The 26,104-nt window shown below is 46.7% G+C and overlaps 1 protein-coding gene across 1 annotated transcript; it reads right to left on the bottom strand.

The window, feature by feature from the left end:
- Positions 1 to 26,104, bottom strand: LOC308135984 (uncharacterized protein). Its single transcript, XM_080521205.1, has 5 exons — positions 25,978 to 26,104; positions 18,218 to 18,373; positions 16,414 to 17,430; positions 16,224 to 16,317; positions 1 to 5,870 (listed from the first exon to the last, which is right to left on the bottom strand). Exons 1-5 carry the CDS (start codon positions 26,077 to 26,079, stop codon positions 1,435 to 1,437), a joined length of 5,805 nt encoding a protein of 1,934 aa, XP_080377331.1. The 5' UTR covers positions 26,080 to 26,104; the 3' UTR covers positions 1 to 1,434.

The raw sequence follows: 26,104 nt of genomic DNA, 5'->3' as shown, positions 1-26,104 counted from the left end.
CCAATTTAACAAGTTTAATTGCAGTCAGCATGATAAATGCAGGAACATGGCTAAGAAATCAACCTGGATGAAGAAAGAAACCAGCTTGAAAAGACTTTAAGGACATCCAGCCTAGAAAGCTTAGTCATGGTATCCTGTCAGTGTTAACAGGTGGCTATGCTAACCAGGTGGTAAGTATGGATTTTTTTCAAAGGAAGTTTATTCCAAAAATGCCAATATATAGAGAACTTACTGATCTCTTCTAAACAACCTATTTAATTATTTATTATATAGGTTGTCTACGGTAGGCTTCTAGTGAGGTACCCGTTCAGCTGTACAGTGGCTGCTGCCCTCGACAGTCACGTGCCAGGCGCCCTCGCCGTAGCGGAGGGAACCGGGAGCCCGCAGGCTGCCGGAGTGTTCATTGAGGATGCGATAGTGGTACCCGTCCACATTCAGGTTGACGTTGATGCCCCCTACGATCGCTGTAATTGGTAAAAAGTCCACTTCACAATGACACTTTTCATTGTACAGCTTCTGTAGGTCATTGCACGCTCCAAACGACACGCTCGCGACGACGTGGGACTTGAGATACTGAACCGCTAGGTGTATCATTACAGCCAAAGGTTCGGGCGTGGAGAGTTCTGATGCCGATGAGGATGCTGTGGAGGCGGGCCCTTCTCTTTCTGTGGTGCTCGCTGAGTGCATGAAGAGAACCCACAGCATCACCTCTACAAGTGTAATGAATGCATGAATTGCATGTGTGCGTGTGTGTTCACCTGCTTTTTATTCATCTATTTTATCTTTGCACTGTTTTTAATTCTTGTGGAAGCACTTTGTGTTGCTTTAATGTATAAAAAGTGCTATATAAATAAAGATTGATTGAATGAAGGGGGTGAGACCTCGGTCTTTCATATTCACCTCACCTCGAGGGTTCTTCATGTACACAGTAGACGCTATGTTGGTCACGCAAGGGATTTTCACAACCCGAGCTGGCGTCCCAAGCGTTTCCTCTGCTGTCGTCCAAGACGTCTCGGTCAGGAATCTGTGGCCAGCATAAAACCCCAGCTAAAATGCTGTACCTGGTCGAATCGGTTGGTCGGGGCACTGCGGGCGCGTGGCTCTCAATCCCAGAGGAGGGTTGGTTCTCAAAGGCCCGTGGCCGATCCTGGTTCGAGTTCGAGTCCAAATCGTAAAAGGTCTCCTCCGGTTCATATCCGATTATCATGCGCAAAGTATCCTCAGTTTTCACATTGTCCAAATCATCCACAACATGATCACCTTGCACGTGGTTGCGGTTGTCGTCGAGACCATAGACTGTGTCGCAACAAGGGTCGAACTCTGTGTGATCCACACAGAGCCTGGGCAATAGGTCTCGCATGAGACCTTGTCAGTGTGCCCTGGATGCTTCTGTGAAACCCGTGCGCCAGATTTCCGAGGTACGTGAAGGGAGATTCATCGCCTTCGATGTGCAGCCTGTGCTTCCCCTGCTGTTTGACGAACCACGCATCTCGGCTTTCTATCGCTGTCTTCACGTTGCCCGGGATGCGCTTCAGCTTCTTGGCATAAGGCAGCTGGGCCAGGAGCTTCAGGATGTAGAGTTCCGCGATGCGTAGCACGGTGCGCGTCTCTAACAGGGCGCCCAGTCGCTATTGCCGCGGGCTCACTTTCAGAGCAGTACAAGCTTCTTTGCATGGTCGCATGTTCTACCGGATCCCTGGCACTTGGTGTTGGCAACCAGGCACCCACTGCGGCTATTGAGCCTCGTTTTCTATTGTGGACACCGGCGTTGGACACCTTGCGCACTGCTCCTCTCTGTCTGCTGCTCAACACATTTGTCACCATGGCCAGATGCGGCAGTCCATTGAGAACGGGTTCGACTATAACGGCTTGGTTCCAACTGAAAAACTGGTGGTGGATCTGTATGGAAAAGGGTCCATAGGGTTGAACCACAAAGCCCATTGTTTGCAGGTTGATGTGTTGATATCGGTCGGGGCCCAGTAAAACGTCCAAACTGCTCTGCTCCGAGATCTCACACTCTGTGAATTTGCACATGTTGTACGCGGTGTAGAGGTGGTGGCCGTCGTCAGTGTCAAGCGAGTTGTGGGACAGCTCGTAATCGCACCCTCGGACCAAGTTCCTTCGCCTCACATCTTTCTGGAAAACTGTCGCGGAGCTGATCAGGAGGTCTTTCACGCAGCCTGGCAAATACCGAAATAATCCCAGCTGCTGCATCGTATAGTGGACGGTAGCTAGACCCGCGGCGCCTCCCCACGGGGGATCGTCCTTGTGCAACATGTACATGGTGTCGGCCAAGCACGAGATGAAGTCCGCTCTGAACCCAGTACGCCACCTCCATATCCTCGCCGGTTGTATGCACTTCAAAGTGAAGCCCAGAACCCTGAAACACAGAATCTGTACTCTGAGAAGGCACCGCAAGATGTGGTACGCCAGGGTGAATTTCTCCATCTCCTCCATCACACACATTCCGCGCGAGCAGCCTAGATTCCAATTTCCCGCTGCCTCCCCGACAAACATCCCGACCGCCGACTCGTCCGGAAACGGGGTCTTCACGAGATGCAGGGCAAACGTCCTGGGCACAAACGGGTGCACCTGGAGAGAGGTGTGCCAATGTAAGATGTCTTGTATAAGCTGGGTGCTTTTGGCGTTAATCTTTTGCAACAACAGTCCATTGACATTTTGGACGGTGGCGACCGGGCCCAGGTAAAAGGTCTGTCTGCTCTTGATCACCAGCAGCGTTTTTGCGGTGTCTGCTCTTGTCGAAGTCGGGAAATCGCCGATTGTCAGCTCGACGTGTCGAAAGCCATCATTCGGAGGTGCAGAGAGATCGACCGTTTTGTACGTCTGCGTTTCCACTTTGCAGCTGATCCTAGTGCAAGGGATCCGCTTGCGGTTCTGAATCCAAGGGCTGAACAGTTCGCTGGGTTGGCCTGCTAAACCCGATTCCACTCCAATTGCCCAGTTCAGAGTACGATCCTTGGGATCCACACGTTCCACGGTTACAACGGGTTCCGAGTCGGTGGGGCGTGCCCAAAGCCTGCACCGCCGTGGCTCGGCTAGCCCCAGCGTGGGATTGTGCAAAGGCTCTTGGATCACGGGTAAAGTTTGAAGTTTGACTTGGGTGATCGTGGCGATAGCTACGCGGTCGCTCGTGACATATGCCATCTTCTTGTAAGGTCTGTACCCAAAGGTCTCCAGGCTGACGGCTGTGACACCCGACGTTTTCCAGCGTTTATTCTCCTCCAGAATCCTCTTGTCTTCACAGGCCACTCGTTCGTTGTCTGCGTTTGCCCCCGTGGGTTCCATCGCCGCGATGGCCTCGGTGAGGTCCCTCGATTGCTGGTCTGAGCCTCCGGGAGCCGACTGTCTGTCTTTCTTTGCTTGCGCGGATAGTACTGACTCACTCCAGTCCGCCAGGTCCGTCTGTAGCCGGTTCGTCCGGTAGACCTCAGTGGGTCGTGGGAGCCTGTCCCGCTCACCCGCGTCATCCACATGTACACCGGGATCGTCCGCAGCCTCAGTCTCAGTAACTTTGCGACGTATAATTCTAATGAGTTTGTCGGGATTGGCCCTAATGTAGTGCATGAAATAACTGAACAGAGTGGTCAGGTGCAAGTCCGTCTTGAATCTGTCGCACACTTCTGCAGAGCTCGGAGAGGCACGGCTCTGCTCCGTGTCCGAGTACACCTCTGCGGTAGCTCTGGTATCCGTGGAAGAAGGGAAAGAGGAGGTGGTCGGAGGCTCTCCGTGGCGCAAGGGGCTCTTCCGTGTTTTCGAGACTTGAACATGCTCCGCAGTGCCATTGCTTTGGAACAGTTTCCACGCCGCATTGAGGCTGGTATTGTTGGAGCGCTTGTTCCCGTGGATGCCCTCTGTGACACTGCAGCTGGAGGACATGTCACGAAACGGAGGGCTGTCAAATGGGGGCGAGGAGTAGGAAGTAGGGGAAGAGGAAGGCGAAAAGGACCGTGCACTGCTGCTGGCGGGCGTGAGTGTGCTTAATAATCCCCCCCAAATCTCAGGTGCGCAAGTGACGAAGCCCCGCTGCAACTCCCGAATTGCACGTGCTTCTTCTCCCCTCAGCACTTCTATGACGGTCACATTCAAAGGTTCGCAGAAGCCCAGAGCCAGCAGCCTCCTCCTCAGAGCTTCAATCGTTCTCGACTTCTTGCCCAACCACACATGAGGCACGTTGTGGATTGGGACCTTCCTCGCATCCCTTGTTCCCACTTCTTTTGGTCCCAGCCGATGCCACAGCTCGTCATCCACCAGGCCAGTCCTGCAAAACACGTACGCGATGTCTACCCAGTCACCGCTCTCGGTCATGGCCACGGGGTTGTCCGCGTGAATTTCCCAGTAGTTCCTCGCTCTCGTCAGTTCCGTGACCACGACCTCGTCGTGTTCGATGTGAGCCCAGAAGAGGCCCACTGCCAGTTGAGCGCACGCCGAACGGAATCTCTCTTCATCTGCCGCGATGTTGGAGGATCTGTGGATCCTGAGCAAGGAGACAAACGGCAACATGGACAGCACGTCCCCAGTCTGTCTGTGGACAAAGAACGCTTCTGCCAGTTTTGATTCTCGAGGCGTTTTCCCCAAGGCATATAAGCACCTTGGAGGCCTCTTATCCTGCAGGCACATGTCTCTAAGTGATCCCAATACACCCAGAAATACCTTGTTCCTGGTCGAGATCAGGGGTTCTGCTGGTGGTTTGCCCCGCGTATTTATCATCCAAGAGCTCAACGGTTGCCACCAGGAATCCAGAGTCGTTATAATGTGCATCATAACTGCACTGTTGTGGCCCACGTTCTCCAAGACCAGGCAATCAAGCCTGGGTACCGACAGAAAGGCGCTGCTACTGTCCGTCGACGTCTGTTCCTGGGCCTGACATACTTTGCTGAGCGCAAGTCGTCTGCCAGTGCAAACACTGGCGAGAGAGTGAAGAATGTCTTCCAAGTGTACCCTGGGGACCAAGACGCTCAGACAGCAGGTAGACACGTCTCCCCTCGTCAGCATTCGCGCCGAGGACGCCGGAACGACGTCTTCGGAGTACGGGACCACCTCTCCTGAGCTCAGACAAATTCCGTGACACAGGCAGTTTTTCGTCAGGAACGTGTACAGAGGTTCCGGCTTTCTTTTGCCAAAACTGTCACTTCTGGTGTTCCACGTCGACTCGTCGTCGGTGCTCAACCCGAAATAGGGTGGAATCGATAGTTTCAGATCCCTTGTGCTCTGTCTGTCTTGAAATCTCCACCACATTTTCAGGAATTTGAAAGAATCATGCCCTCTGCTGCACCGGTTGCCCGCATCGTCGTCTCTGAGTCGCTCGAACACGTAGCTCGCAATGCTGTGTTTGGCATCCTGGCCCGCATGAAAGTCATATTGTTTGTGCTGCACGAGCTCTGAAAACAGCATGACAAAGTAGGGCGTATGCATAACAGCCAGGTGTTCCAGGCGCCTCAGATTCAAGCCGCTCGAACTCCTCTCCTGGGGACTGATGTGGACCGGGTTGGCATTGACGTCGGCCTTGCACTTGTACTTAATCCTGTTGGCGTCAAATGTCACGCTTGCGTGCTTGCAAAGTACGCAGGGATCCGCCACGCCATTCGAGAAGAACACACTCAGGCCCCCCACGGGACCCGGGAGGTTATTGGGGTGGTAGTAGTAGTCACGGTGTTCACGTGAGATCCTCACAGTGGTCGCTCCTTCTTGAAAGACAGGACGACCCTGGTAGCCGTACAAGTAGCGGATGGCATCCTCCGTAGATGAGAATGTCTCGCAGTGGTTGAGAGCCCCTCCGTGGAGAGCTGCCGCGATGGCTTTCCACTTAGCCACCTCGCTGCTGCTGCTGCCGCCGCCGTCCATCGTATGTTCTGTAAAAAAAAAAAAAAAAGTATATATATATATATATATATATGTATCGGGGAGGATAGGAATGGTTACAACAAACAAAGGTTGAAACGCAAACAAAACAAACATTGTTGTCCTCATAAAACAGAGGCTGAGTATCTCATGCAAGTCCGAGATGGGCTTATACATCTGTAAATATCACGTGGAAATGGTAAGCCTAAGGAGCCCCCTCTTCCTATTAAGCCCCACCACCCACGCATACACAGAGCACATGGTGACACACTGAGTCCGTGAGCAGGAGGGATGCTTTGAGCGATCAAAGTCTGAAAATGTTCCGATTGTTGTCATTGTCCATGACCGTGTGAGATACCATCAACTTGTATTTCATATCCATGGCGTGAAAGTACAGGGTATACTGCACAGCAAGTAGTTCCGTCTTTCTTAACAACCCACTCCAGCAGGTGCGTCTTGAAGTTATCCTTGAGTGCAGAGAACTGTTCCTGCCTGACCCCGCAGCTGAAAGGTGTGGGTTGGCGACATCCCATGGTGGACTAAGAGTACCAGAAAGCAAAGCAAGACGCACTCAAACATGGGGACCCCATCCTACTCCTACATTCCGGCACCTGGCCGATGACATTCATCGCCAAAAGCAAGTCTCCCGCTGGGGGACGTGTGTACAAAGTATGAAGCGTCCCACGTGGGAGGCTTTGGGAGAGAGCCCGGGAACGGTTCCATGTCCATCAGTATGTACCTGACTCCGAGCTTGTTGTTTTGCAGTCTATCATGTGCACCTCTTTTGGTAGTTTATTCGAGAGGCTGAAGAGTCAGGCCAACAAGTTGCACTCTATCTCCTGGACCTTGCCGCTGTGGTTACACCACACAAGGACTTGCAGTCCTCTCAACCTGGGCACGGCTTCGACGCAGGCCACTTTAGTGTCGAACACCTTCAACCGTTGATCTATGATGCACAGCCGCTCCGTACGCATGGCTACCTTGTCGTGTTCGCATGAAGTTGTGCTGGCATACGAACACAAGTCTACCATGCCCAGGGCTCTAGCCTCGCCATAGATTCTGTTCCTGTACTCGTGCGCCGAGATGCCGAGCTTGCGACTGATCATGTACAGGGCGCTGAAATTCTCAAAACCGGGGAACATCTTGATGGTAATCGCGCCGGGCAGCCCCAGTTCCAGGCCAACCTGCTGCAGTCGACTGACAAAGTTTAATCGGTCCAAGACCATCAAGGGTCTTTCGGCCGTGCAGCTGAGGAGAGTCGGCTGAGTCCCGTAGACATACAAGCCGGAGGCGAGACTCTGACATCTTTTCAGTTGTTTTTCCCAGTAGAACCGGAACTGTTGCCTCCGCCCCCTCCCGTTCTTTGGACGGGGGCTTTCTTGGGCCCATCAATGCCGTCGTCTGTTAAAGGACGGGCCCTCGCCTTTCCTGACACTTGACTCCCCCGCCGCAGCCAGTCCGCAGCACACCCAGGATAAAACTCGCATGAGCACAGCTTGTTCATCGAAGCGTGATGAAGCAGGCCCCCCACAGCCCGTCTGAAGTTGCATCTGTGAGCGGGACAGGGCTTCGCCATCTCCTCCGTCAGATCGCTCAAACTCAAGCCTTCCTAACCCTCAACCCAAAAAGCCACAAACTTGTACAGGAGGGTATCTGCAGTCACTTACAGAAATGAGACGCGTTGGAGAGAACCACGACAGCGATAACTACGACAACCACAGTGAGGAAAGGTGTAAACGTTTCAAATCTTCCAACGCCAAGTGTCTGGCATGTCTGGTCACCTTGGTCAAAAGCAACAAAGACAGGCAGAGGGCGGACATTAAACTCCAATGTCCGTGTAACGTGAGGGTATGTACAACCTGCTTCAAAAACAACTCTGAGTGGTACCCGACCACGCCTCATTTTACAAAGTGCCCGACCATAAGGGGCTTCATTTGCACGGTCTGCGCGTCTGAACTACGGTCGGATAAATGGGACAGAGAGAAGGCAGCCGTTTCATTCAGATGTCTGAACTCCAGTCGGATAAACGGGACAGAGAGAAGGCAGCAGTTTCATTCGGACTTCTGAACCCCGGTCGGATAAACACAGCTCTGGAGCAAAAGCACTGAGCTGAGGACAGAAGAAGGCACACGCACACACACACACTTCTACTCCTTTTCTGTTCAACGTCGGGCCTCCCTGACCAGGCACCAAGCTGCTCCTATCCTTCCCTTGTTTCTCATCACTGCTCACACATGTGAGTCACGTGTCTCACATGACTTCACACTGCTTCTTTGGACAGTGGAAAGTACTGGAAGGATCGAGCATGCTGGGACTCACGATGACTCACAATGACTCACGAGAGCCTAGTCAGACAACTTCACACTTTGCCGGAAAGGACCCTGCGAGCACTCTGAATCACTGGAACAGAGTTTGTGCCCCTATCAGTCATGAACTATGTCCTGCCTCTTGCACAAAACACAAGAGGTCATACAGCAGCTACACAGAGAAGAGACATGAGGAGTAGAGACAGGAAAAGTACTGGGAGGGAGGGAGGGAGGGAGGGAGGGAGGGAGGGAGCGCGCGCGCGCACGCACGCACGCACGCACGCACGCACGCACGCACGCACGCACGCACGCACGCACGCACGCACGCACGCACGCACGCACGCACGCACGCACGCACGCACGCACACACACACACACACACACACACACACACACACACACACACACACACACACACACACACACACACACACACACACACACACACACACACACTCCTTTTCTGTTCAACGTCGGGCCTCCCTGACCAGGCACCAAGCTGCTCCTATCCTTCCCTTGTTTCTCATCACTGCTCACACATGTGAGTCACGTGTCTCACATGACTTCACACTGCTTCTTTGGACAGTGGAAAGTACTGGAAGGATCTAGCATGCTGGGACTCATGATGACTCACGATGACTCACGAGAGCCGAATCAGACAACTTCACACTTTGCCGGAAAGGACCCTGCGAGCACTCTGAATCACTGGAACAGAGTTTGTGCCCCTATCAGTCATGAACTATGTCCTGCCTCTTGCACAAAACACAAGAGGTCATACAGCAGCTACACAGAGAAGAGACATGAGGAGTAGAGACAGGAAAAGTACTGGGAGGGAGCGCGCGCGCGCGCACACACACACACACACACACACACACACACACACACACACACACACACACACACACACACACACACACACACACACACACACACACACACACACACACACACACACACACACACACACACACACACACACACACACACACACACACACACACACACACACACACACACTCCTCCTCGGGTTCAGAGAGAATTTCTCCTCGCTCCTTTCCTTCACACAAACACCGTCTGAACTCCAGTAGGATAAAGGGGAACAGATAGGAGGCAGCTGTTTCATTCTGACATCTGAACTTTGGTAGGATAAACACAGCTCAGGAGCGAGAGCACTGAGCTGAAGACACACACACACACACACACACACACACACACACACACACACACACACACACACACACACACACACACACACACACACACACACACACACACACACACACACACACACACACACACACACACACACACACACACACAGAGTTCAGAGAGGGCCCAGAGTTCTGACATGTTAGCAGGCAGCACGTCATGTGAGATTTTTTTGTTGGGCCAGAGGGAAAGATGAGGATTGACCGGTGGTGTTGGTTGCAGGTTGTGTTTTTTTTGTATTGGTGAGAACTGAAATAAAACTTTGGAACAGGCTGTCCTTATACGATTTATTCTTTTTGTAATGAAGGTCATACAATCAAACAGAGCGTGAGGTGGTCTGTAGCTAATGAGAGACACAAGACAATGTAAGGTAGAAAGTTGTAAAAGGACAAGAAGACAGGAGTAGCGGACGACGACTATTTTCAATCACAGTGGTGGAGTGGTAAAAAAAAACAAAAAAAACACATACACGGCTTAACAAGCTTGTAGTCACATCACACGTCTCAGAATGTTGTTTTTTTTCTTCTGTTGAGACTGAGAAAAAAAGATGCTGTTGGTGTTGGTGGAATGAAAAAATAAAAACAAATTCTGCAATGTACTTCTCTATGCAGCCGCCGCCGCTGCCGCCACCGACGCAAGCTCCTTGGCAGAGCAAAGAGAAAAAAGCGGAAGGGGAAAGGGAAGAGTCTTTTCGGCTCTGAGAAGAATCAGGCGACGCGTATGGTGCTGGATGTGAAGGAGGGCCTCGCCGGTCGCAACATCACCTGCGATAATTTCTTCACTTCCTACGAACTCGCGCAGCGCCTCCTCCATGAGAGGAATGTCATTCTGCAGGGCACGATCAGAAAGGAGAAACCTGAGCTCCATGCAGCCCTGCTCACGCTTCGAGGGAGACAGGTCCTCTCCTCCCAGTTTGCCTTCACTAGGAACACAGCGCTGGTGTCCTACCTGGCCAAGAAAATCAAAAACGTGCTGCTGCTCAGCACATACCACGGGTCGCGGGTGGCGGACCTGGCCACCAGTACCGTCCGACACCCTCATGAGAAGCCTTCCGTCATCCTGGACTACAACGCCAACAAAGGCGGCATGGACAACCTGAACAAAGTGGTCGGCACCTACAGCTGCAGGAGGATGACCGCGCGCTGGCCCCTCGTGGTTTCCACAACATTCTCGACGTGTCCTCCTACGACGCGTTCGTGATATGGAGGGAGCTCAACACTGACTGGTTGCCCCGCAGACGCAACAAGAGGAGTGTTTCTCCAGCAGCTGGGCAAGGTGCTCGTCGCACCACTCATAGAACGGAGGGCTCGCATGCCGCGATCCGAAGTGGCTGCAGTGGTCATGAAAAACGTTCAGCTGATGACCTCCACGGCTGGAGGAGGGGGGGGGGGGGGGGCAGGAGGACATAGCGGGAGACAAGTGGTTGCAGCTTATGCTTCTTCTTCTGTGGCCCCTGCCAAACAACCCATCCCCGTCCCCAGCAGTAAGAGGAAGAGGTGTCAGGTCTGCCCCTCCAAGAAAGACTGTAAAACGTACAACGTCTGCCGCCGATGCGAGAAATACATATGCAGAGGCTGCGCTCTCCTGTACTGCTCAGCGTGTGCAGATTTCTTCCCCACCAACACCACCCCAGCCACCTCTTCCTCCTTCACATCCTTGTAGAGCAGGGTGGGACAATGTGACCCAGCTAGGACATTGGGTGTGTGGGGAATGTGGAGGGTTCCACGAGGGTTATCATGACCGTGGCCCAGGCCCCATTTACATGAGGGCCCGACCGATTTAATCAGCTGATTATAGCCATGAGAGAATAATTGGCCAAAAGTCGGCCCATGTTCACACTTATGTTTCACTAATAAAATGCAGGGAATGTGGTGGTTTTTAGTTTATGCCTGGTGTGTTATGTATGCAGTGGGATGTTGTAACTAGTTTCAAGTCACACTCCAGTCAGCCTGTAGCAGAGTCAAGTACTGAAGAGTGGAATGCCGACGGTGCATGTACTGAAAGAGTGGTTGACCTCAGTGGTAAGTTTGTGAAGTAAACAACAGTTTTCCATTTCCCATGGCGTGCCTCGTGTCATTCACACTTGACTGATGCTCATGCAGTGATGGCTGCTACCACATTGACAGGACACACGTTGCTACTCATCAACATATTTTTGTCACTGTGTCACCAAAGAATTCAATCTGCCGAGTTATCTTTTATCTGAATTTTTCTATACTCTAATAACAGAATCAGCCCCCCCCCCCTAAAAAAACATATTGAACAAGCTATAGTTTACACAATAACATTTTAAAGTGAAAATAGGAAACTCGCTGCGTTTTGGGGGTCCATTTTAGACAACAGAGCTCAGAACCACTAAAAATTTAACTTTTTGACAACGGCTCTCAAGGTGGAACGTTTTGAAAGCACTCTGACTGTGGAAACGGAGGAAAATTTAACTTTTCTAAAACGGTGTTACTGCGCAACAAAACTGTAATAAATATGTCTTCTGATATGAACGAATAGATGGACAACAACAACGTTTTCCTCCGCCGTGTCATGAATCCAAGTCCTTATTCTCCTGGGTCTTGGTAGTTTTAAAGGGGAAAAAACTTTGTTTTCACTTGAAGCATTGTTGCATAATCCAATCCAATCCAATCCACTTTATTTATATAGCACATTTTAACAACAAAGGGTTTCCAAAGTGCTGCACATGAGACTGCACATAAAAACAATAAAACTAAAACAATGCAAATTAGCTCCAACACTAAATAAGTATAAAACCATAAAATAAAAATAAAAAGATTAAAAACTACAAACACATTAAACAACTACAAATAAGAATAAAACAATTTAAAACAAATAGAAAAGATTAAAAGATAAAAACGGCTTAACTTTGGATAAAAGTCGAAGATGATAAAAGCCCGATTTTAAAACACCATTGATCTGTTTATCAAATCTAAAATCACTGTCTATGGTGACGCCAAGGCTGGTGACTTTGGGATGCAAATAATTTGAGTGATCCCAGGTCCGTGAGGGCTGATCCAAATACCATCATTTCAGTTTTTCCCTCATTCAGTTTTTAAAAATTCTGGGCTAACCAAGCCTTAATGTCACCTAGACAGTGGAGCAGGGGTGTCAGGGGGCTGTGCTCATTCTTGGCAATGGGCATGTAAATTTGGCAGTCATCTGCATAAAAATGGTAAGACATGCCATGCTTCTTAAAAATCTCTCCAAGTGGGAGGAGATACAAAGCAAAAAGAATGGGTCCCAGGATAGATCCCAGGAGGACTCCACAGTGAAGCGGGGCAGAAGAAGAGGTGGAGTCCCCGAGCCTGACGGAGAAGGACCTCCCCGACAGGTAGGACTTAAACCACTCCAATGCGGTCCCCCTGACACCCACGCAATCTCTTAGGCGGTTTAAAAGAATTGTGTGGTCGACTGTGTCAAAAGCAGCCGTGAGGTCTAAAAGCACTAAAATGGCAGAGCCTCCAGAATCAGTCATTAAAAACAGGTCATTAAAAACCTTTAGAAGTGCAGATTCAGGACTGTGCAAAGCTTTGTAACCTGACTGAAACAGGTCTAAGGTGCCATTTGCATCTAAAAAAGGTTGCAACTGTGCAAAAACGCATTTCTCTAAAATTTTAGACACCAAAGGTAATTTAGAGATTGGGCGATAATTTGCTAAATCTGCAGGGTCAAGGCCAGGTTTTTTAATCAAGGGCTCTACAACAGCTTTCTTACAAAAGGAGGGCACTATGCCAGAAGCCAGGCTGCTGTTGATGATCTCCCTAACACAGTGGTTCTCAATTATTTTCTGTCATGCCCCCCCTAGAGGACAAACATTTTTTCAGGCGCCCCCCCCCCGAATTGTACTACCATTGAGAACCTGATCATATTTATTTATTGATCTGTATAAACCACTGTATGAGTTGCTAGCACCAGCATCCTGCATACAATCGCCTGATTATAAAAATAAATTAATAAAATGAGCTGGAGGCCCTTTTTTTATCGTTCAAGCATGAATAAAGACACTAATACTGAAAGTCGCGCCTGCCTCACGCCCCCCCTGACACCCCACCACGCCCCCCCAGGGGGGCTCGCCCCACCATTTGAGAAGCACTGCCCTAACAGAAGAGCCAATGGTGCCCCAAACCTCTTTAAAAGAGCGAGGAGGGACTGGGTCTGTGGGACAGGAGGAAGGTTTTAGTTTAGAAACTATACCTGAGGAGGGACTGGGTCTGTGAGACAGGAGGAAGGTTTTAGTTTAGAAACTATACCTGAGGAGGGACTGGGTCTGTGGGACAGGAGGAAGGTTTTAGTTTAGAAACTATACCTGAGGAGGGACTGGGTCTGTGAGACAGGAGGAAGGTTTTAGTTTAGAAACTATACCTGAGGAGGGACTGGGTCTGTGAGACAGGAGGAAGGTTTTAGTTTAGAAACTATACCTGAGGAGGGACTGGGTCTGTGAGACAGGAGGAAGGTTTTAGTTTAGAAACTATACCTGAGGAGGGACTGGGTCTGTGAGACAGGAGGAAGGTTTTAGTTTAGAAACTATACCTGAGGAGGGACTGGGTCTGTGAGACAGGAGGAAGGTTTTAGTTTAGAAACTATACCTGAGGAGGGACTGGGTCTGTGGGACAGGAGGAAGGTTTTAGTTTAGAAACTATACCTGAGGAGGGACTGGGTCTGTGGGACAGGAGGAAGGTTTTAGTTTAGAAACTATACCTGAGGAGGGACTGGGTCTGTGGGACAGGAGGAAGGTTTTAGTTTAGAAACTATACCTGAGGAGGGACTGGGTCTGTGGGACAGGAGGAAGGTTTTAGTTTAGAAACTATACCTGAGGAGGGACTGGGTCTGTGAGACAGGAGGAAGGTTTTAGTTTAGAAACTATACCTGAGGAGGGACTGGGTCTGTGAGACAGGAGGAAGGTTTTAGTTTAGAAACTATACCTGAGGAGGGACTGGGTCTGTGGGACAGGAGGAAGGTTTTAGTTTAGAAACTATACCTGAGGAGGGACTGGGTCTGTGAGACAGGAGGAAGGTTTTAGTTTAGAAACTATACCTGAGGAGGGACTGGGTCTGTGGGACAGGAGGAAGGTTTTAGTTTAGAAACTATACCTGAGGAGGGACTGGGTCTGTGGGACAGGAGGAAGGTTTTAGTTTAGAAACTATACCTGAGGAGGGACTGGGTCTGTGGGACAGGAGGAAGGTTTTAGTTTAGAAACTATACCTGAGGAGGGACTGGGTCTGTGGGACAGGAGGAAGGTTTTAGTTTAGAAACTATACCTGAGGAGGGACTGGGTCTGTGAGACAGGAGGAAGGTTTTAGTTTAGAAACTATACCTGAGGAGGGACTGGGTCTGTGAGACAGGAGGAAGGTTTTAGTTTAGAAACTATACCTGAGGAGGGACTGGGTCTGTGGGACAGGAGGAAGGTTTTAGTTTAGAAACTATACCTGAGGAGGGACTGGGTCTGTGAGACAGGAGGAAGGTTTTAGTTTAGAAACTATACCTGAGGAGGGACTGGGTCTGTGGGACAGGAGGAAGGTTTTAGTTTAGAAACTATACCTGAGGAGGGACTGGGTCTGTGAGACAGGAGGAAGGTTTTAGTTTAGAAACTATACCTGAGGAGGGACTGGGTCTGTGGGACAGGAGGAAGGTTTTAGTTTAGAAACTATACCTGAGGAGGGACTGGGTCTGTGGGACAGGAGGAAGGTTTTAGTTTAGAAACTATACCTGAGGAGGGACTGGGTCTGTGGGACAGGAGGAAGGTTTTAGTTTAGAAACTATACCTGAGGAGGGACTGGGTCTGTGAGACAGGAGGAAGGTTTTAGTTTAGAAACTATACCTGAGGAGGGACTGGGTCTGTGAGACAGGAGGAAGGTTTTAGTTTAGAAACTATACCTGAGGAGGGACTGGGTCTGTGAGACAGGAGGAAGGTTTTAGTTTAGAAACTATACCTGAGGAGGGACTGGGTCTGTGAGACAGGAGGAAGGTTTTAGTTTGGAAACTATGCCTGTGAGTACAGACAGTGGCACAGACTCAAACTGATAAAAAAACAGCTGAGCACTGAGTGGATACAGAACACCACAATGAAGAGGGAGACATGTTGGCCCTAATAGCAGCAACCTTTTCATTAAAAAAGGAGAGGAATTGTTCACAAGTTTTCTTTGACATCTCCAATGAAGTGGACGGACTCGGATTAAAAACAGAACCAATAGTTTTAAAAAGAACTCGAGGCTTACTGACATTATTCGAAATCAAGTCTGAGAAATAGTTCGTTTTTTCAGCTTTAACAGCACTCTGATAATTTCTCCAGCACTCTTTAAGAATCTGGTGCGAGACCTCCAAGCGATCCTTCTTCCACCTACGCTCCGCCCTCCGACACTCACGCCGAGCTGCTTGTGTAGTGCCATTGAGCCACGGTTCCTGCTTTGGCTTGGGACAAATGGCTTTAAGTGGAGCAACACTGTCCAGGACTTCAGAGCAGGTGGAAATAAAAGAGTTCATCAATTGCTCCGTGTCCATAAGCGGGGTCTCAAAGTCTGTTTCCACTTAACTTTGTTTAAAGTAACAACTTCAGGAATTTAATGGACTATGTTGAGCCTGGGCTAGGGCTGGGTGAAATAAAATGCACGTCTGACTGAACTGTGGGAATCTGTATTTGATATGGATAGATATTCATATAAAAATGTGGTACATTATAAAACATGGTATAACCGGGTTTGATTTTCCAGTACCATATCTTAATCTGCAACTACACAAAGAAATATTTCCAAATTCCACATGACAAGGGGAAAAATGTCTGATTTCTGGGTGTTTAAAAACAAAAAATGAAAGAGCAGATTTGTTGTGTTGTGTTGTGCATACCGTCTGATGGTTTGGTCTTTTCTGCCTTCTCGGACTCTGCTTTCTGAGCTGGAGATTCTTTGGCCAGCTTGGGAATCTTCTCAAGCTTTCCTGACTTATGTTGCAAAACAACAAAAACAGAACAAATCACTGATTATTGACATCCAGAAAGCCAATATCAGAGTTGTAAAACATAAACCACGCTGCTCACCTTTGACAGTTTGCTGCTGCTTTTCTCCGGGACAGATGGGTGACCTGCTGGCCTGTGGGGGGCGCAATCCTTCACCTCACAATTCAAGAGAAACTTTTCAAACAGGTTGGTGGAGCTTGTAGCGTCTTTCGGACCCAGTGGCTCCCCTCTCGTCACTTTGTCTTCTTTCGCCTTGGTGGCGCTGCCGGCTGTGACAGAGGACAAGGACAAGGATGATGACGAGGACGAGGACGTGGAGGAGCACATGGCTTTGAGAGACAACGCCGTGCCCTCCGGCCCTTTGCTCTTAGCTTTCTTAAGCAGGGTGGAACCGTCACTGGAGTCCGATTGTGCAACATCCTCTTTGCTTTTGGAGGCAGAGCTCTTCGGTTTTGGGAGGTTGCTTTCTTTAGTTGTCACGTCTTGCTTTTTACCAATTCTTTTGTCTTGAATCAAGTCCTTAACACCTTGCAGGTTTACTTCCCACTTGCCTTTGCTTTGTTTGAGCTGGTCTTCCAGACATGCCCTTTCCACCGACTTTGCTGCACCGTCAGCTGCAGGGGTATCGTCCATTTGGGCCTCCGACGGTCCTTCACACAGGTCACCTTCCAGCGGAGCAGCCACCTCGTCTTCTGAGATTTCAAGCTTTCGTTCCTTCCCCTCTCCCTTCTCTTTGTTATGCTTCAATTCCTCTTTTCCCTTTTCCTTCTTGTGTTTTTTGGAAGGAACAGGCTCCTCATCCTCCTCTTCGGACTCAACCACACGCTTTTTGGGATCAGTGTTTCTCTCCTTCGGAGGAGATTGCGAAGTTGGAACTTTCTCTTCGTCCTCCTTCTCATCATCATCAGTTCCTGGAGCAGGCAGAGGTTTAACGTCCTCTTTTAACTTGTCTTTCTTTTTCTCCTTCAGAAGTGTTTCTTCCTCTTCTTCCGGGGTCTTCTTTTTCTTGTTCTTGATGGGTGCGTCAGTCGGGCGATCTTTGTCACTGTCGCTCTCTGAGTCAGCATCAAAAACATCGCTTTTCGAAGGCAGCACCTTCTGATAACAGAACACAGAAAAACAAGACATCTTACCCTTAATGAGCACAAAGTGTCTGCCTACAGATTCAAATGGCTACTTCAAATCAAATACACACACATTCAATCTGGTGGCAGGTTTGCAGATCTGTCTCATAAACCCGTTAGGAAAAACTGACAAGTGAATCTTTAACAACAACGGAAAAAGTACATGTGCATCAGGAAACCCATCAATAGATGCTGAATCAATGCAAAGTTGTGTTTGTATTTTGTAAAGGTAAATACTGATTTAATTTAACTCACAAAAAACATACTGTCACCTGAAATCATTGACTTACTGAATTACTATCTTAGTTTCCTGTTTTGGCTTCTTAAACACTGACGAGTTAAGAGTTTCCATTTTACTCCTGAGGTTGATATACATTCCTGAAGATCCATGTTGATTTTTGAGACAAACCAAAATACAAATATCTTATGAGAACAAGCCACAATGCTGAATCAACACAATACTGCCAACACTGCATTTACACCTTTACTGGTGTTTACAGCTGGTATGTCAAAGACACTTTAGTTCAGGAACCACAAACAGCCTAATGTCATCTTGACTGGGCCGGACAGGAAAAATAGTGCCATGATAACCTTTCAATTGAAATTGTGAAGCTTTTCTTTTTTGGCACAGAGTATATGTGATGAAAATGTAAATATTTTCACCAAAAAAACATTACAGCAGAAACAGTTTTGGCCCCCGGGCCTGTCTGACACCCCTGGTTTAGAGTCTCGGTGCTTCGCTGTTAAAGAACCAGACTTACCACAGTCTTCTTAGCTTCTACTTCTTTCTTGGCCTCAGACACGGCCTTCTTGAAGGCCAAAAGGACTTCACGACAATCCTCCAGATGGGCCTCTGGCTCCCAGGTGTCATCCTCAGAGCAGTAATTCTTCCAACGTACCCTGTAGAGCACATCACTCTGAAAGAAAGAGACAGAGAGAGAGAGACAGAGACAGAGAGAGAGAGAGAGAGCATATCAAGCCAAGGCATTACCTATGCATAGACATGACACAGTGGCTGTCAGAATCAGTGGCTGTCAGAATATATTTCATGTCTATTTCAAAGCTTGGTGGTCACCAGGCATTATGATGACACGGTCATTAGAAAATATCAAACAGAAGCAAGAAGCAGGGATAACACCTGGAACGAAGTCAATACTGCATTGAAGTGCAAATAAACAAGCGTTGAGTAACAACTGCAAGCATCAATAGGAGAAAAAAGGAAACACTGTATGATTTAGGACGAATAGCAAAAAAATTTATTCTTTTTAAGAGTGTCTCATACTAAAATGACTTGACTTTACACATCAAGGAAGCAAAAAAATATCTGAATCAATAGTGAGAAGAAACACAGACTTGAACGATGCGTGGCTGAAAATGTGTATTTTATCATAAACTATCAGAGGACGGTCAAACTGACAGTGAAAGCAGTTGGAACTAAACTAAAATAAATGTAGAGTTTAAAAGTGAGGTTTTGCTTGCTGAACTGAATGTTATCTATTCATGTATTCAATGGGACAAAAACAAGCTAAAGACCCAGAACTTAAAAAGATTAAAACATATTTATGTCATTACAGGAGCCACTGAACTATCATCATTGGCCTAACCCTTTCACCTCTGCCTCCACATGACACTGCACCAACATACAGGCCTTCTGTTGAAGGAACTACATTATCCTGTACTGTGCAGCAGCAGGACAGACTTCGTGCCCCATTCATGGTCTCGTCAAAGAATTTCTGGAGGAAATACTTTGATGCTGTTGGAACAGAAACAGGTTCTCATGTTTATCTCAATTGCCAGTGAAAATCAACAGTGACAAAGAGGAATCCTGAACAGGAGAGGCCCCATTAGACAGGGTTTCAAGTGAAAATGCATCACTTATCATTTTTGTGTAAAAGTTTCACAATTACACAGCTGTGTTTTGAAAACAATGTCAGTTTACACATAAACCAAAGAAATTGATGCTGAAATTGATATAGTTAGTATGTTGGGCGACTAGTGGGTGCTGTTTTTGGTGTTTTGAGCAGATTGTTCCAAAGTTGTGTAGACCAGGGTCAGATTCCAGCATTGTGGAAAACATCAACTTTAATCCCGATTCCAAAAACAAGTAGCTCAAAGGAATTGTGTGATTTTAGACCGGTCGCACTCACATCACTTGTGATGAAAACTTTTGAGAAAATTTTAAAGTCTGAGATTCTATTTTTAACTGAGGGGAAACTTGACCCACTTCAATTTGCCTACCAGCAAAACAAAGGGGTGGAGGACGCAACACTTTTCATACTGAACACTGTGTATAAGCACCTGGACAAAACCGGGGCTCATGTAAGACTTTTATTTGCGGATTTTTCTTCTGCTTCAATAAGATGCAGCCCCACATCCTGATTGAAAGACTGGCCACTGTTTTTAATTTGCCTGACCAGCTTCTTTTATTGATTTTAAATTTCCTCACGGACAGGACCCAGCGAGTGCTCGTGAATGGTCAGATGTCCCCAGCGTCAAGCTCAAACACCGGATCTCCTCAGGGGTGTGTCCTGTCCCCCCTCTTGTTCATACTGTATACGGACAGTTGTCGGGTCACTCAGAAAAACCGGTTCCTGGTCAAGTTTTCAGACGATACAGTCTTGGTGTCCTTACTTTCGGGATCTGAAAAGAACCACGGTCCTGCGTTGACCGAGTTTGTCCAATGGTGTGACAGCAACTACTTGGATCTAAACGTCTCCAAAACCAAGGACATGGTCCTTGACTTTAGATGCACCACAGCGCCCCCTTTTGGTAGCAGTGACATTCATGGGGAAGTGGTTGAAGTGGTGGAAAAGTACAAATACCTTGGTTCTTGGATTGACAACAAGTTGCGGTTCGAAGCAAACACAGACTCTATTTTTAAACGTGGTCAGCAGAGAATCTATCTTTTAAGGAAACTGAACTCTTTTAATGTAAATGAAAGCATTCTCTGCTACTTTTACTGCTGTTTCATAGAGAGTCTCTTAACTTTTTCATTTGTTTGCTGGTTCAAGTGTTTGTCTATGAAAGATAAAAATAGACTGCAAAACATCGTCAAAATCTGCTCCAAAATCATTGGCGTTAAACAAAAAGACCTAGAGTCCCTATGGAAGGAGAGGGCTCTAAAGAAGGCTAAATGTATCTTGGGTCAGCCCCTCCATCCTCTGTCCTCAGAGTTTTCACTCATGCCTTCTGGACGCCGTTTTTATGTACCCTTTTGGAAAACAAATCGTTTTTCCAACTCTTTTGTCCCCTCTGTCACTGCACTGTTAAATTCTGAAGGGAGTGTGTTTAATTAACATAGACCGTATTGTAACGGGTCCTCTTAAATTCAATTATTGTCCGTTCTGTTGGAAGTGACACACAGTGAGTGTTTGTGATGTGTTTGTGCAAAGTTCTGCTTTAAGATTGGCTACAAATGAATTGCCCTTTGGGACCAATAAAGTTTTCTGAATCTGAATCTGAATCTGTTTGTTTTTGTAACAAAACCACATGCATGCAGAGAAGATGCTGTAAACATTAACAACGGGAGAACACAGACATTCTAGTGGACAGACGAGCAAGTTGGATTGCTCCTATAGGTCTTACAGATCCACTGCAGAACTACCAAGTCACAGGAGAATATGGACTGGGAGTCATGCCACTCTGGAGCCAAACATTGTCTTATTGTCCATCGCTCATGTGCAGAAGTAACGTTTCAGTAAAGTTTCATTGATACAGAGTTGGAGCATTTCGAAAACAAAAAAAATTTGTCATGTAAATTCAGCAAATGTCTTATTGTGAATTTCTCTTGGAGATCATTAAAGTATTTATCTATCTATCTATCTATTTTTCTTCATTGTTTTTTTTTTCTCTAAATTTGCAAAAACAATCACAAATCCTCTCTCTGCAAAAGTTCATCTGTTCCAGTTAATGCTGGTAAAAGCCTGATTCCTCTCAGGACATATTTTTGACGAATCCATGCAATGGTACTTTAGAGTGACTGCTACTCTTGGTAAGACAGCCTTCTTCAGTAAAATGACCAGAACCACGAGTTACTTCTATTGCAAAGTTTGAAATTTTTCTCTTGAAACTTGAAATATTAAGGAGCTACAAAATCTCAAGAGAGAAGACACCCACATTTCATTTAACCAAATTTTGCACCCATAAAACTGGCGCAATATTACAATTGCAGTTATTTAGCTTTGCAAATGAAAACCTTTAAGGTCTTTCACCAATTTAATATAAATCTGTACTTCATGACACTAAAACATGGTAAACATTTGGATTTGTACCATATGAAACATGCAGAGCCTCTGAGATCATGAGTAAGAAGCTTTAAGTGTTCGAGTCAGAAGTGAACAAGGCGAAGCAGCTTTTAGCAACTACACTCCACACGTGGAGAACAAACTGCCCGATAGCACGATCAGGCCTCAACACATTACCTACATAGGCTTTCCAGTAGGGATGCACTGAATATTCGGTAACCAAATATATTCGGCCGAATATTGCAAAAATAGCCACATTCGGTATTCGGTAGAATGAGTAAAACACAAGGCCGAATATTAGCGGCGCGTTTTACTGACGCAATCAAACTACGTCCAGTGACGCGGTCTGCAGCAGCAAAGAGGAAAGCTCCGTGTCCCAGCACCCCCACTCCGTCCGTGGCCGACGTCTTCGAAAAGACAAAAGAGTTTGCAAAGGACAGTGCCAAAGCAAACGGAATCACGAAGAAGGTCATGGAGTTCAATGCTTTGGATGATCAACCGTTTAGTGTTGTGGAGGACATTGGCTTTCGGAGGCTTGTTGAGCACATCGAGCCCCGTTACACGTTGCTGAGCAGGCGGTATTTTCAAAACATACTTACAAAGTGGTTTACAGTGGTAAAAACAAAATGTATAATGTAATTAATGCAATATAAAACAATATAGGAATTAGGGATGTCCGATAATATCAGAGGGCCGATATTATCGGCCGACATTGACTTAAAAATGTAATATTTGGAAATATCGGTATTGGATTTTTACAACCGATATTGGAATTTCCGAGTGTGCATGAACGCAGCATGGGACGTTTACGGGCGCGCGCTTGATGACGTTACAACAACAAGTACAACACGCTGGACTTGTGGCTAAGAAGGAGAAGCCTGGTGAATGAAATGTCCGTGGAGGACTGGAGGCTCAACCAGGCCCTCTTCCCTGCTGGTACCAGTACCTGACTGCACCCTGCACCAGTGTTGACAGTGAACCACTGTTCAGCACTGGTACCAGTACCTGACTGCACCCTGCACCAGTGTTGACAGTGAACCAGTGTTCAGCACTGTTGCCCACATCATTGATGAGAAGAGAAATCTCATACATTGCTGAGATGCTGAGATGCTTGTACTCATACAGAACAATCTCCCTCTTACACATGAGGACATGGAAAAAGAAATAGACCAGTTATATGGACGAGTCAACTTCAGTCTTTGTTTTTGTTGCACTTTAAAGGAGGGCTGTTTTAATTTTGTGAGCATTTCTGTGCCTTTCTTGTTTATAGTTGCACTATTTTGTTACTCATAAAAGAGATTGAGCCCAGTTTGAGTCTATTATTTGACAAGTTATGTCCAGTTATTCATTCATTGACTGTTTACAACTAATGGACTGAAGATATGCCTCTTCCTTTTTTTAATATTGTCTGTGGTGTTGTTGAGTTTGTTGTTGATGTTTCTCTCTAACACTAAATAAATATAGCACTTTTTTTCCATAATTTAAGTTGTTCTCTTATTTTTCTCAGTGTGTACATTTGGAAAGCCATGTTTGATTCACATATGCATCCAGTGGGGCATCACAATAAAATTAGGCATAATGTGTTAATTCCACAGTAGGAGATATTTTATGTTGTTGTTACCCAACAGTTTTGATGTAAAAAGCCAGCATATATCGGTATCGGGGATATCGGTATCGGGGATATCGGTATCGGAAATTAAGAGTTGGACAATATCGGAATATCGGATATCGGTAGAAAAGCCAATATCGAGCATCCCTAATAGGAATACTACAATGAAAGTGCACACGAGCAATGGTGATGTACAGTAACATTTAAAACAATAAGCTGATATTATGGGAAAGGGATTGGTTTTCTTTTTCTCTTTATAATTTATTCGTAATTGCTTGATAACAATGAACTGGACCTACAATGTTGTTTCCATTCCAAGGTACCTGGCTGCTCCATGCACAAGCACTGATAGTGAGAGGCTGTTTAGTGCTGCATCTCATGTCCTTGATGAGAGGAGGAACAGACTGACATGTGACCAAGCAGAGAAGCTACTGTTCATAAAGAAGAACCTGCCACTGTTCCTGAAGGAGTAGGCGAAGTAGACTTATGCCAAAGGACAATCATTCATTTGTTGTTTGCACTTTTAATTTAATTTTTGCAATGTCAGCTTGACATTATACAGGCACAGTTGTTTGTTTTTGTGTTTTTGTTTGTATAAAACAATTGAAGGGTTGTCTCAGATGTCATAGTTTTGTCAAAGTACTGTTACTGACAAATCTGTTCTGGTGTGGGATATGTTATGTACCTGTATAAATGTAGGAGGTTACAAGCACACTTGTGGCAATTTACTTGAGCCTTCTGTTTACATTATTAGCCTACTGCAGGGGTGGCCAACTCTGGTCCTCAAGAGCCGCAGTCCTGCACGTTTTAGACGTCTCCTCACATCAATACAGCTGACAGCAATTAGTGGCTCCTTGTCAAGCTTTCTGCAGAGCCTCATCATGACAACAGGTGTGTTTGAGCAGGGAAACATCTAAAACATGCAGGACTGCGGCTCTCGAGGACCAGGGTTGGCCACCCCTGGCCTACTGTGACTAAGAAGACTTGTGCCTAAAGGACAGTAATTCATTTGTTGTGGGTTTATCCACTTGTGCACTTTAGTTCTTTTGGGAATGCACTTCTAATGCAGGTTTTGTTTGAAGGCCTACAGAATAGATATTTCTGAACTCAGTTATTTAGGGCTAATATAAATGTGAAACTACTGGAATATTCAAATGTCAGAATATTAAATAAACATTTATTTTGTTTGAAAATCATGTCTAAAAATGTATTTTATTTATACACTATTTAAAAAAAAATAATGAAAAACTTAACAAACACATTCAGTATTCAGTATTCGGTATTCGGTATTCGGCCAAGGGTTTGATTTTTATTCGGCTTCGGCCAAAAATTTTCAATTCGGTGCATCCCTACTTTCCAGTGAATAGATTTGACTTATTTTGCTTCAATATCTCAATAAAGCTTGTAGCCGATGTGTTATGGCTTTCCTAATCGTCTGGTTGTAATGTGTATTTTCTGTGAAACGCCATGTGTGTATAAAATAATCTGCCTTTGCAGTTGTTTATTAGTGATTGTCTATTCAGGGCTCTGGTCAAATGAAGTTGGAGGCCTCTGACAAAATGTATTAATGTGGCTGTGCGGCTGATCCCAAAGCGGTGGAGGGGGGTCCTCGGCCTCAGTGTGTCTGTGTGTGTCTGTGTGAGTGTGTGTGGGGGGGGGGGGGGGGGGGGGGGGAGAAGTTGCACTGCCGTCAAGTGAGCCCACACTTCATCTTAACTATGCTTTTATTAGCGCCTTTAGGGTAAAACACAAGACAGGTATAGACAACAGAGACAGAATGACAGACAGACAGACAGACAGACAGACAGACAGACAGATAGAGTCTGTTTACAATTTGTCATGAAACACAAGTATTCATAGGCTTACATCCAATTTGAATTCAGTGCAATACTAGACATACTCCTTCATCACTACAAGCAATATGAAAGAATATTACTGTAGGAATTTGGAGTAAAGTACTCTTAAACATGGAGCAAATGACGGAAAATAGACCGACGAGCAGAGACCATTACTTTCGACCGACAGATCCAAGTTTAACATTACTTTTCTCCAAATTCCTATAGTAATATCCTTTGATATTTCTTGTAGTAATAAAGGAGTATGTCTAGTATTGCACTGAATTGGAATTGGGCATAAACCTATGAAAACAGACGAGAGACCATTATTTTCGATCAACAGATCCAAGTTTAACAGTACTTTACTCCAAATTTCTACCGTAATATTTTTTCATATTTCCTGTAGTAACAAAGGAGTATGCCTAGTATTGCACTGAAGTGAAATTGGGGGTAAACCTATAAATACTTGTGTTTCATAACAAATTGTAAACAGATGATCAGTCTGTCGTTGCTTTCAGGGCTTTTATTTCGAAGGATTTCTTTCCAGCGTTGCGGCCGTGCGCTGGCTTGTGGTTTACCGTAAAGGCGCTAAAAATGGCGCAGTTAAAATTGAGTGCGGGCTCACTTGACGGCAGTGAAGTAATGCAGGAATAACACATAAAAAAAACCACTGCCGCAACAGAGTGACAATGGGGCGACTGGAAACATTAAAATGCAACGACGATGGACGTATGTCCGCCTTTACAAATGTGCGTCGATAAGAGCGTCGAGAGAGAATTGCCAGTCATGCTTGCCCCGCTCGCTGGCCGGCGAGTAGCCATTAGTGGCCTTACCTCCTCCGCTCTCATGTCGATGATCCGCTCCACCTCGTACACGTCCTCCTCCTTGTCCTGCTCGCTCTCCATGGGCTCCACCTTGTTCACTTCAGCCGCCATGGCGAAGTTCGGTGCGGTTTATTCG

This window comes from Blennius ocellaris (genome assembly GCF_963422515.1).
Source record: "Blennius ocellaris genome assembly, contig: SUPER_10_unloc_1, whole genome shotgun sequence".
NCBI classification, from domain to species: domain Eukaryota; kingdom Metazoa; phylum Chordata; class Actinopteri; order Blenniiformes; family Blenniidae; genus Blennius; species Blennius ocellaris.
The sequence above is the reverse complement of the archived record's forward strand: the minus strand, read 5'-3'. Positions and strand labels throughout refer to the sequence as shown.

Bases quoted from the DNA above. Each gene is read 5' to 3' on its own strand.
- LOC308135984 (XM_080521205.1), bottom strand. From the start codon at position 26,079: ATGGCGGCTGAAGTGAACAAGGTGGAGCCCATGGAGAGCGAGCAGGAC. The intron at 17,431-18,217 runs GTAAGTCTGGTT...TTCTGTTATCAG, and splicing joins TAGAAGCTAAGAAGACTGTG to AAGGTGCTGCCTTCGAAAAG. The intron at 5,871-16,223 runs GTATGCACAACA...TTTTTTTTACAG, and splicing joins AAAGACCAAACCATCAGACG to AACATACGATGGACGGCGGC.